This window comes from Parus major, chromosome 8 (genome assembly GCF_001522545.3).
Source record: "Parus major isolate Abel chromosome 8, Parus_major1.1, whole genome shotgun sequence".
NCBI lineage: Eukaryota > Metazoa > Chordata > Aves > Passeriformes > Paridae > Parus > Parus major.
The window spans coordinates 5,710,041-5,723,294 of NC_031777.1; the positions used below are offsets into that span (position 1 = coordinate 5,710,041).

Genomic DNA, 13,254 nt, shown 5'->3' on the forward strand with positions numbered 1-13,254 from the left:
CCACAGGCCCTGGAGGGGAGACCCACCAGGAAGCTCTGCCTGGAGACAGGATAGCACATGGAACAGGAGCAGCTCCCAGCCACCACGAAGCTCATGGGCTGGTCACAGTCTGGCAGGGCCTGGAGCAGGGACAGGGGGTTCTCCAGCCACACAAGATGGATCCCAGGCCTGAGCCAGCAGTGCTCCATGTCACCATCATGGCATAATGCAGTCATGGGTGAGCTTCCTCTAGGATTGGAACAAGTTTTCATGAACCTCTCACAGAAATACTAACTGAAAGTCCTCCCTTCAGTAACTCCATAGCAAGCACTTGCAGACAGAATTTCTCATCAAAATTATATTTTTGCAGCTGGGAAGAGCAGTATTATCTGGATCAGTTTCACTGTTGGAGCATGTTTCCAACATGACTTCCACTTCCCAGTAGTGGATATCCCTACAAAACGGAAAGGATACTGGGTGTGCCAAGGAAACTGAAATCTAGCAATTGGTTGCCTCAGTGCTAGACTGAGATCTACAGCAGACATCTTGAACAGTTGTTAGCAACATAGGTAATTTAAGATTTTTTCTTTTATCCATCTTTCATGGATCCATATTTCACCCACATGAAGACTTGCACATGCAGCTTGTAGGATGTGGAGGATTGGTCATTCTGACCTACTTTTCCTAAGATGTTAGGCTGGAAAAGGGGAGCTGCTTAGTTTGTTTTTCCCTTGCAAAAATCAGGACCTGCTCCAGGGCCTTGCACAAAGAGCCTTATCTGATGGCACTCCAACAGGTAAGTGTGCTGTAGCTAATTCAGGGTGCAGGACTGGCCAGCTGTACTCCAGAGAACAGAGCTGAACTCCAGAGTCCTGAATGAGCTGCTGTAACACAAACCATAATACAAGCAAACAAATCACCAACTCCTTCCTTTCAGCTAGGCCAGGTTTAAAACCCCCGCTCACATCTGCCTGGACTGCTGTGACTTGGGTTTAACCAAGCCAGCTTGAACCCCAGGAGCTCTGGCTCATGGGGAACAGCCCCAGGGCACGGGGGTGTGAGGAACAAACAGAGCATGTTGGACATCCCTTCCTCATTCCCAGATCCCAGAGCCAAGGCCAGACAGGTAAAGGTGTGTTCCCATCCCAGTTTTCTTTGGAGATGCAGGAAGAAATGAGGAAGGGCATCTCTTGAACTTGAGAGGATGTCCACAGCTGGCTGCAGTGACATGGACTGACCATGCCAAGAAGCACCCAAGAGCTGCCTCCCAGCTCTATTTAGACAAGTTTTGCAACCAGAGTTGAGCTCTGGAGACTGCACTGCTCCCAGCACTTGTTTATCTGAGCAGTTTAAGAGCAGTAGAAATGCATCCTTGATTCAAACAGGGTGGACAGCAACTGGGAGAGAAGCTGAGTACCAGTGCTGTGAGCTACCAAACTTTAAACATCTTTAAGAAGGGAATTTTTTCCTCAAATTACCCAGAATGACACTGTTCATTACCACAGCAGCAAAAGAAGATGAAGCAAGGAAAAGCTGCAAATCCCAAACACGATTAAGCAAGATGAGTGATTGTTAAGAGCAGAGTCACACAACTGGTTTTCTCTGTAGATGCCACCATTTGTTGTGAAAGCCAGTACACTTAAATACACGTTTAAAGATAGAAGACAAATTTTACAATGCTTCCTCTGACCCAGTTTTCCACCAAGATCCCTAAAAGTCCAGAAGGGGAGAGATGCTATGGAAAGGAGACCCAGTTTGCAAGCACTTCTCTTCCACAATGCTGCAGTTTGGGCCTCTGGTCTTTTTTCCTAGCAGTTCTTGTACTATCATGGAAGTAAGGAAAGGCTCTACAGTTTGAGTGGCATCTGAGTAGACTCAAAACTACACATCTACTATATAGGAACTCACTGTGCCAGAGGCAAGTTCTCCTTCAAGACGTCCAGTCAAGAGAAGTGATTTTACAAGGTCTGCAATCAGCAGCAAGCTAAACAATTAAGATAATGAAATCCTCGCCAAAGCCATGCAAGTTGTCTGATTTTTCATCTTGTAATAGCTTTATGTAGCAGGTTTTGAGCAGCAGGGGCATGGAATCCTAGAATGGTTTGGGTTTAAAGGGACTGTAAAGCTCTCCCTGCCATGGACAGGGATGCCCTCCCTTATCCCAGGCTGCTCCAAGCCCTGTCCAGCCTGGCCTCAGACACTTCCAGGGATCCAGGGGCAGCCACAGCTTCTCTGGGCACCCTGTGCCAGGGCCTGTCCCCCCCACCACAGGGAACAATCTCTTCCTAATACATTGTTTTGTCTTCTTTTTCATTGAACTGTGGTTCTGCCAATTCAGCAGGGTGCATTGGCTGACTCCAATCCCATTGATAGCTGGTAGAGGGATGCAGCAGGAAAGAAGGAAAGGTGTGAAGTAGGAGGTAGGTTTAGCTTTATTTCTGACTATCCTACTGTGATACAATTAACTGGCAAATTGCAGTCATTTCCTCAAACTGAGCCCGTTTTCCTATGTGGGTAAGAGGTGAGAGCTGTCCCTGTCCTCATGCTAACCCTTTCGTCATGTTCTCTCCCTGTCTTGTTGACAGAGGGAGTGTCAGAGCAGCCAGCCAAGGTCACCCAGCTCCCATCTGCTGCACTTACTCAGCTCACGAACCTTCCAGCCTGGAAAGAAGCTGAGCACACCTACCAGAGCAGCAGCCTCTAAACCAGGATTTAAACCTTTGTTAAGCTGCAGCTGCATCACCTGGATGTTGACAATACAGTATCCAGGACATGGGAGTCACCCAGACAGGGACACTAAAACTGAAACAAGTGACACCAGTAAAGGAAGGACTTCTACAGAGGCAACAGTAAATGGGCAGACATCTGAAATAAGAAGGGACTTGAATGAACTGCTGGGAAAGAAGGGGTCTGCCCTCAAACTTCTTTTGCCCCCCTCCCCACCATCCAAGGTGGTGAGTTCTTACAGGAAATCTCATTTATCATCCCCACACAAGGATTCACAGAATGACAAAATGGCCTGAGGATGACACAAACATTTACACTGCCATTCAGAGTTACTGCCTCCATGCCACCCCTTTTGTGGGGCACCACACACACCAGACCTGCCAGCTAAAACTCCTTCAGGACAGGTAGAGTTCAGAGCCCCCAGATAAAAAATATCACACAAAGCACTTCAGCATATTTCATAAACTTAGATTTGCTCCAATCTCTCAGAGCTGTTCCAGAAAGTCTTGGAAAGGCTGATAGGGAAAAAAGAACATCAAAACAAACAAAATCCCTCATGTTCCCCCAGGCCTCTACCACTCCACAATATAAAAGTAACCCTCTTCTTCCCAGAGCACTTCTGGTTCATAACCTGGAACAACAACAACAGAAAAAATTAAGGGCAATCCCCCAGAAGAGTCAACAGCTTGGGAGTGTCCATGAGGCAAATGAAATTCAGGCACCCACCCCAAACAGGGATCACACATGGTCTGTCACAGCCATCTTCCTGTCCTTGAAACAGAAAACCTGATGCAAAAATTCAGCAATTCCCTCAACAAGTTCAATTTTTGGCAAATCAAATAAAACAAATATATATATGTATAGGTTGGCACAATCAACTGTAATGTCGTTCCACACTCACAGCTTCAAGCACCTCCCCACAGTAATTAACACAATCATTCATTTGATCAAGTAGCTGCCAGGCTCCCATGACAGGGAATAAAAACACTTTTAATTTTTCCAAAATAAAAAAAAAAAAACACAAAAAAACAAAAAAACCAACAATCTGTTTTTCTTGCTTTGGGGGATTTGCCAGGACCCCAAGGACCAGCCCTGAGTCCTTGGAAGATCACCCAGAGATAGGGGTGACTCAGATTACTAAGCTCTGGCAGCCTCCTCAGACAAGAAGCCATGCAGGTTTCAGTGGTCCTACAGCATTACTCTGGCAGGTTTTATCAAAATAAAATGTTCTTCCTGAGCAGCTTCTTGATTTTGATGACTTGCTAAGATAAGAGGATTTTTTTCCTAGGAAAAAAATACAATTATATTGATAGGTAATATTTGAAGTTTATACTATAGGGCCATATTTGCTCTGGTGCACAAAGCTGCCATGATCTTCTGGCTTTCATCACCCTTTTCATACTCCCTTTAATATCATATCGATTCAGCCTCCCTTTTTTCCCTGCCCATGTTGTCCACACTGTCTCATGACAGACACCTGTATCCAAGAACCTGTGTAGAACCCATATATTTCCATTTAACTCATCTTCTTACACATACAGACTCATGAGTTCCTTGTTCCACTCTTACAGCACTTTTCCTGAGGTCTTCTTATCTAAAGACCACCATATATATGAAATTACATATATCTGTATACACACACCCCACTGCATCTTCTCTGTGTGACCCTTACCCCACAGGGGATGATAGACTCCCAATTCCCTCTTTTCCCCTTTGCCAGGGCTCCCCTCTCTTTCCTTGTACTAGTGGCTGTTGAATATCCCCCTCTCTAGTAACCCTCCTGCAATTTTAGCATCAACAGTAGACTTCAATTACAAAAAACGCCTGAAGCAAAACTGGGTCAGAGCAACTGCTATAGTTTGACACAAAAGTAGTTTCCAGGAGTTGGGAAACACTTGTATGTCCAGTCAGCTTGATGGGAGAGCAGGAGGCAAGGTTCACACTCATCCTCCCTGTCTCAGCCTGCAAGCCTCAGGGAGAACTGGGAAAAGGGAAAGATGGCCTGGCTGCAAAGCAGAGAGACCCAAGGAAGCAGAAATATTCTTTCTGCAAATTCAGGCAATAGTCTCTCCCTCTTCCCTCCTTAAGAGAAGATCAGAGTTGTTCTTCCTAGTGGTTTCCTCTTCAGCTGCAAAGTCCAGAGGCCCAGCAGCCTCCCAGAAAGAGGAAGAAGTGCTGGTGTCATCCATCTCCCCACCACAAGATCTGCTGACCCATTTGAGTGTTTTTTTTTACTTAATGGCCTTACATTTTTTTTTTTGCTTTCTGCACTGACTCAGCAGAGCTCTGGGCTCTTTCTTTTCCCCACCAAACCACAGCCCTGTGAGGTGGCAGCAATTTCCAGTTTCACTGCACTCAGACAGCACTTCTGACCGAGCCAAAAAGCTAATTGTAGGTGTTGCTGGCTTGTAGGCAAATCGTTTACAACTCACTAAGCCCTTCTGGATCAATGGAAAGAAGGAGCGGCAGATCTGCTCCCTGAGTGAGAGTGAGCAGTGACATGGGGACGCTGCCCTGGCTTTAAACAAGACAGACAGAAACCCACCACCAGCCCACTAACAACCATTTAATGCAAAATGATTCACCATCTCCCCCTGCCCACAGCAACAGACTTATAGAAGAAAGGCAAAATAGTAAGAGAGATACTCACGCATGTCACCAATGGCTCCTTTGGTGACATTTGTGGCTTTCCTTACTGTCACAGTGAATATGTGTGAGTATTGGTGTTCCACCTAAAAGTCAGAGAGTGAGAGATGATTAAGCTCCAGAACCAAAAAAAACCTATTTATCAAAATAAGGTTTCATTTTGTCCAAAATCAGAGAGAGAGAAGTCACCCAGTCAAAACGTAAGGGAAACTCATACTGGATAGAGCATCCTAAAGCTGAACTGCACCCTGGAGCTTTACCAAGAGGTACCTGCACTGGGGCTGCTGGATTTTCCTGCAGCCACACCTACTAATCTCAACCAACAACACTCCCCCTCACCACAGAACCTGCTCTGAGGCATTTAGTCAGGCAGGAACCATTGACTTTTATTTTTCCCTTGCTGTACTCAGCAAGGGAAAAATAAAAACAGGGTATTTTACAGCTTGTCTTGCTAATTGCCTTCCCTGCTAAAAAGAATAGCAGGAATTACTTCAAAGTCTGTATTCTGGAGCAGATAAATGCACACTGCAAAAGCAAGGGGAAGAGTTAATGCGGTACCTTCTAGTACACATCAATATTCAGTGTGAAAGCAGCCTCAATACAATGTAAGGAAGGTGCAAAGCAAGCTGTTGAAACAGCTACCAGCACACTTCATGCACTTTCTAGAGGTTCTTGTTTCCTGCAAAGCCCAAACACACAGCAGGAGCTGCCTCCCTAGGAGCAGGTGTGTCCTCAACAAACTGGGGAAGTAGGACAAGATGTGAAATTAAGAAACAAAATGTAAAAGCCTTAATAAAAAGAGGTCACCAACTCAGCTGTATTGTTGCTTTATCTACATAGCCCCGAGTTTGACCAACCAGCTGGATACCACTGAGAATCACCAGTGCAGACTGCAGGGCAGCCAATACTTGGCTTTACAGGGACACAGAGATTGGGAGGAAATGTGAGGAATTCGAGCAAGGATCAGGTCTCACACAATTGTATACTTTCTATCTTTTCCTAACCATCCGCCAACCTTGTTAAGTGCACTAAAATAAACACAGCCAATCAGTCACTGGGACCAAAACAACTAGAGAGAAGGGCACAATCAGGAAATTCACTGAAATTCATTTAAAATCATAGACCATACCCTTGCTATGGGACATGCTTATTCAGGCTCTGACTGGTGCTTTCCTGCTATTTTTTCATCTGGATGCTTTTTTTTTTTTTTTCCTTTTTCTTTTTTCTTTTCAGAACTGGTTGTTTCAGCCAAGCCTCCTTATTTTGTGTCTACAGCTCACACCCAGAGACCTGAGCCAAACTGGATCCCTCTCATATGAATAAAGAAAAAAGTTAATGTCTTGTAGGATACAAACCACTTCCACAAAAAAAAAAAAACCAAACAAAAAAAAAACCAACCAAACAAAAAAAAAACTAATCTTCTAAAGACAGCAAAAGTGACTTGTGAGTGCTTAAGTGGCATTTGAGTCAGGACTCATTAAAAAGCACCTCCAGTGATACCGACACAACTCCTGCAGAAGCCCGAGGCAAGGCCATAGGCACAGCCACATCCCCATGGCAAAAGATCCAGGAGAAAATGTCCACAGTGATACAGGGGGTGACTTCACTGCAGCCACTACCTGACCCAGACACCGAGTTTATCAGCTTTATCTGACTGTAATCACCCCCACGCCGTGCCAGCTGCTGGAGGCTCCAGCCAGGACTGTCTATCTGTCTCTGGAATTTTCCCCTGACAGCCATAGGAGTTATCTGGATCCAAGACCAAATAAGTGGGCAGGTGGAAACTGTGGCAATGTAGTTTACTGAAACCATCATGGCACAGCAAGTGGTTCAGTAACCACAGGAAAAGGGGAATTCAGACTCTTCTGGATACTCCCAGTGGGATGTTGATCACCTGGAAAGCATCAGACCCAGCAGAGAGGGTTCAGCTTTGGGAACCCAGAGTTCCTAAGGAGCAACACCTATTCAACAGCCTTCCATGGGCTCACATGAGACATCCCAATGACTGAGTGACATCCATCACCTTCTGCACTGCAGCTTCCAAGAAGGATGAACAGGAAGGAGGATGTGACTTCTCCCTGAACAAATTTCTGCCCCTGCCACAGGGCAAAAAGAAGTCGGGAGTCTTCCTCCACAGCAGGGTAAATGGGGATTTTCATGGGTATCTGTGAAGGGTTGGGAACACAACTATGTAAAGTCATCCCAGCTCTGTCATTTACCCTGCCCCAAGAACTTTTACAAGCTATGACTCTCCAGAGCCTACCTGCGCTCACTGCCCCCTATTTTCAGTTTGCTGTCTGAAAATGCTCAAAGCTGCTTTATTATCTCCCTATTATATTATCTCCCAACTATGTCAGATTGATGAAGTTGGTTTCACAACTGGCCTCAGTTTCTTCATACAGACTGAAGCATTTCCTTTGTCATATCCAACCTTGTAATTAAAAGAAACACCCCAAAGTCCAAACACACCACCCTCTTCCTTTTTCTCAGCTGTCAAGAAAGAGCTTGTCCTCCCTGGAGACCACAAATCAGAGATCATGAGCATTTTACAGTGAAGAGGAGCTATAATTGAGCAACAAAGATGGGACGTGGGCGTGCTGGGTTTAGTTCTCACCTGATAGGTGAAATTCAAGTGCAATTCTTATGTCCCACAGCTCTGGCCGGAAAAGGGGGATACTACACCATACTTCCTGACAACAAGCACTCTGTGAAGCAATTTGCTTGCATCTCCCATATGCCTAAACTCGTATGCCTAAATTCATATGCCTAGCATCAAAGCAAGGCCAAGTCATCACTTACCTTGCTCTCCTCCCGGCAGTACAGAGATCGCCACTATTTCTATTACAAGCTGATAACTGTTTTTCTAATGCCATTGCAAAAATTGCTTTTTATTGACTTAAGCAACAACCCCCATCATTCCAGCTGTTGTACTGCCAGGAAAATTAAGTCTGGTTTAGGACTGGGATCCTCTGAAAGACATGTGAGAACACAGAGGCCTGGCAAAACAGTAAAGCAGTATCTTCTTTCCCTGTGCCTCACCCAAAACAACACACTGAGGATTACAATTATACACAGTTATTAATATTTGGCCATAGTTATACACTTGGAGGAAATTTGTCACTACTGAAATAAACAATCTCCTTCTCAGTAGAAGAAAAATAAATACACAGATACACACAGGAAGCTTGAAAGTCTAGATCTCTTCTTACACTAAAATAAATGTTTTTCATGCAAATTAAGTGCAAGCGGAAATTAAGGCAATTTTCCACTTAGAGTCCAGTTTCTGAGGAGATCAAAAGGCCTAAATGTCCATATTTCAGAAGAATTTCTTTTATTAGTTTTTCAGAAGGAGTTCTGAAGAAGTCCCCTGAAAACACCATGAGAAATGTATTGACTCTGAATGCTTTACAAATCCAGCCCTTACTAGTTTAGATGACTAAGTTGCCTTTTTTCAAGTGACTTATGTTCACCTTAAGTCTTGATAAAAATCTGTACAAATTCCTCAAGTACTTCTGAAAAACAGATGATGGCAAATAAATCACTTCAACATTGCAACACTGAGAGGAGCAACATCTACATTCCTTTAAAAATCTAGGACAGGTTAAAAATTTCAAAAACTCAGAATTAACTCCAGTGCAAGTTGTCCCTGCCCATGGCAGTGAGGTGGGATGGGATTTAAGGTCCCATCCAACTCAATCCATTATGGGATTCTATGGATTTAAGAAACTAAAATACACCATCCAAAGTGATCTTGCTTTACACATCTTTCATTTCATTTCCTCTTTCTCCATAAATTGAGAGAGAAAAGAAGAACCAAAAAGTTTTCACTGTGCCCTGTCAGAATATGTCAGAATATTCTGAGTTATGGAAACTCGAATGGATAGTGTTCACTGTTCAATCCACAAGGTTTTTCATGACTGGAATTGCCATGGTTCAGCATCTCCTGTTTTCACACCTCACCTTAGCTCTCCCTGCCTCCTTTGTTCCTCTCACCTTTGAATGCTTTCCTTTCCCTTAGTAAAATTTCCCTAATTATCTGCTTTGCTCTCTTTTAGATATCCCTACATTTGTGAGCACACAAATACCACCCCCTTCCCACCAGGGGCTGGGACCCAGCAATCTCCCGTAACATTACGGGAGGGTTTTGCCTGCTGCCCTTCCAGACGTGCCCAGAAAGGCAGGGATTTGCATGTGTTCAATATCACATTTGTCATATTCCAGAATGCTGAATCACGGAGCAGAGCTCCACCAGGACATTGGCATTCTGTGTGCCAAGCAGTCAGGAAGCTCTGGCACAGGCAGACTGCACAAATATTAAACGAGTTTACTTCCTTCATGTTAAGGACACTTGAGCTAACAATGGGGCTGGACAAATGAAAATATTTGCCTGTTTACTTAAGTAATCGATTTAATGGAGTTCATGCTCTTCTTTCACAGGGTATTACAATTAAGACAAACTTTTTTGCCCATACACAAATTTTATCTTGAAGTGCTTTTTTTCCATTGCTATAATATTTATCCCCCATATCAAAATAAATGAAGATGTATTACACATTTCAATTATTTGCATTTTTGTAATAGTAAGTTCTGTCTGTATCTGCACAAGGTTTCTGAACATCTTAATTTATACCTCAGAGTCTTTCATAAAATGAGAAAAAAAAAATCAGAAAATACACAACAATCAGCACAAGGATTTCTGGAAAATGCAGAATCTTTTTGAGTAATTTAATACCAAATATCATTTATATCCAAGATTTTTGCATTGATGTAAGCTTGCTGCCCATGACTGTTCCAAATTTCAGTAAAACTTTTCACAGGATTTCAGTTTTCAAATTAAAAACCTTCAAAGATTTCCATTCACTTTCTAAGCAATTAAAGGATCAGCTCTTGCACAAACAGTGTTGATTCTGGAATTAGCAACATTCCCACAGCAACAGTTCAGCATTCCTAGGGAGTTGTAACTACATTTACTAAAAACACTTTTTATTTGTTGTATTGTATATGTAGGTCAGCTCCATTTTGTTGATTATTGGCATCAAAAAGTCCTTTTATGTAAGTGACTTAATAAAATATAACCAAGTGCCTCAGAGACCTCTCATAAAAGTACATCATCATTCCAAGCAATCCATCCAGGAGAGGGCACTGATGCTGAAAGGAATTAAGTCAGTATTGTTTTAACACAGAAATCACCCTGAGGTTTGTCCTCCCTCTCAGCAGTTCACAGGACTGGGGAGGGAGTAAAAGCCAGTTTGACATCTTCTGGCTGCACACTGCCATGGAGGATGTGAGTACATGGGGCAAAAACCACAGGGTTGATAAGAGATCACTTCTAGGAAGCAGAGGGAGTATTTTTAGCCATGTGAAAGTAAAACACTGTGACAAGTATGTGGCAGCTATCTCTGGGGACATCTCACTGCTGCTTGCTGTCAGCCTGGCACTGTTACAAGAAGCCCCTGACAGGAACACCCCCTGTGTGGCTCCACATTTCGGCTTGGGCAGGAATTGCCATTACAGTGTTTGCTTTGGAAACTCACTTCCAGCACAGCTGCATTCAGGGGCTGATGAGCCACAGGCTTGCCAAAGGGCAGCTCTGCTCCCATTTCCCTCCTGCTTCCCTTGTTCCTATTTCTACACTTTCACAGGCTGAGCTCACTCTCCCCTTGGGGCAGCTCCAACAGCATAGAATGGATTTTCTAACCCTTCCATGGAATCCCAGAATGGTTTGGGCTGGGAGGATCTTAAAGCTCATTCAGTGGCACCCCTTCACCCCCTCTCCTGGGCAGGAACACCTTCCACAATCCCAGGTTGCTCCAAGCCCTGTCCAGCCTGGCCTTGGACACTGCCAGGGATCCAGGGGCAGCCACAGCTTCTCTGGGCACCCTGTGCCAGGGCCTTTCCACCCTCACAGGGAAGATTTTTTCCTAAGAAAACTTTGTCTTTTTTTGTATTGAACCGGATTTTTGCTCATTTAGTGGGATCCATTGGCTCACTGCCATCCCAAAGGTGTGACAGCTGGGACAAGGATGCAGCTTGAAAACTGGAATAAAGCAGAAGGAAAAGAGCAGGGGAACAGTGTGCTGCTGAGTAGCACAGATCATCTCACTCAGAGCTTGCATGATATATTTTGAGGATTCTCTTTGAACCAACATTAGTGATATACACCACTTTAAGATCTAAATATCCCAAATTGTCAGCTTGCCCCTCTATTCATACTAATGAAAAGAAAAAGAGTACAAATCTGTCCCCACCCCCCAAAACTGCACTGTAAAGAAGAAAGCTAGACACACCAACCACTTCGTGAAGGAAATAGTAACAACTCTAAATAAGCACATAACATTGGAGTAACTTCCAGCAGGGAGGTCATTATACAAGACAATGTATATCAGAGATGCAGTGCTGCTACTTACCACAATGTGTTGATAAGGATCTATGATAGACATTTTTGCCTTAGTTTATTCAAGGCAACTGCCAAGTATGTATTTCAATCCCACACAGGAGAGACTTCCCCTTTTTTCAGAACAGAGCTCCGTATGAAAGGTCCTTTAACTAATAAATAAAGAAGAAGATAAAATTAATCTGTTCCTTTTAAACTGTATTTTACAGAGCAAATAAATTCCTACTCATTATGAAGGCTTCCACAATTCATTTGTTAACCAAGAACTTAATTTCACATAAGCTATGGAGATAAAGGTATTTACCTGCCTGAGCTGGAAAAATTTCTCGTGCTTATTTCCTCTACTTCCAGGTAAGAGCAGGAATCAAGTATCTTAAATTCCAGTCATCCCAGTGTTTCTAGCAGCTCTACAGATAAACAAAAGAAATGAGGAATTACATTTATCCTGTAAATTGTAGTGTTTATGCTTCCATGCATTACAATCCTAGTTATGATTGTGAGCTCTGCAGGAGCAGCAATACTGCCCTCTGTAAATCCTGAAAGGGAATTCCAGCTGCAGCTGTATGTAACCTCCCAGCCAACCCTGGCTGTCTGGAAATGTTCCAGAAGCTTAGAGGGGCAAACTGAAAACCAGGACTTCATGTCTCTTCAACAGGCTCTCCATAGGCGACTGCTTTCTGAGCACTCTGTGAAGATCAGGGGCCACCAGAGGCCTTCAAAATCAGAACTGCTTTCAACTACCAAAGTAACAGACATTATTCCTTTCTGCATCTCTAAAAACCCTGGGAACTGCTGGACAGGATCAGTTCTCAGATCCAGCTGGACCATGGTCAGACCTGAACCATTAGCAGATCTAATGTGATCTAATCCAAAGTGAAAAGATGTGAAGCACTGTGTGGGGTTTGGTCTGAAGGGAATGATTCCTAATGCTAAATTCTGAAATAGCAGGATGAGCCCTAAACAATGATTTATGTCACTCCCAAACCTTTGTTCTTGAGAAACTCAGGAAGGCATGAAAATAAAAATTTAGTTTCATTACGATCACTAGAACATTACAATGTTCTTTCTTTAGTTAATGAATCATTAAGGCTGGATAAGCCCTCCAAGATCATCAAGTCCATCCATTAACAGCACTGCCAGGTTCATCATTAAACCATGTCCAAATGCACCATATCCCACATGTTTTCTGAACACTTCCGGAGACAGAAATTCCATCACTTCCCTGGTCATGCCTGACTATTCTTTACAGTCAGACCTAATTATGGTTTGAGGCTAGGAATCATCCTGGGTTTATTTATTAATTTTTATCTGAGGAAATGTGAATAAGAAAGACTTCACCATTGGAGAATCATGGTAAAGGTGTCCAGCTATATAATTTCTGGAGGAACTGCTGCCATCTTGGAAGGCAATCCAGGAAAGGGAACAAGAGGAGCTACCCAATCACCATAATGGAGAGTAAATTTGTAAAACAAGAAAATACTCATTTTGCCTAAGTGCACAGCCAACTA

The 13,254-nt window shown here is 43.5% G+C and overlaps 1 protein-coding gene across 2 annotated transcripts in view; it reads right to left on the reverse strand.

The window, feature by feature from the left end:
- The window catches only part of PLA2G4A (phospholipase A2 group IVA), a 71,198-nt gene that overhangs the window by 42,967 nt on the left and 14,977 nt on the right, over positions 1-13,254 (reverse strand). For both annotated transcript variants that reach the window (XM_015636328.2, XM_015636329.3), the window contains exons 2-4: positions 12,051-12,153; positions 11,760-11,898; positions 5,357-5,438 (exon numbers count right to left, since the gene is read on the reverse strand). In XM_015636328.2, the coding sequence (XP_015491814.1) occupies positions 5,357-5,438; positions 11,760-11,792 (115 nt within the window). In that variant the 5' untranslated portion in view covers positions 11,793-11,898; positions 12,051-12,153. The remainder of the gene's footprint in view (positions 1-5,356; positions 5,439-11,759; positions 11,899-12,050; positions 12,154-13,254) is intronic.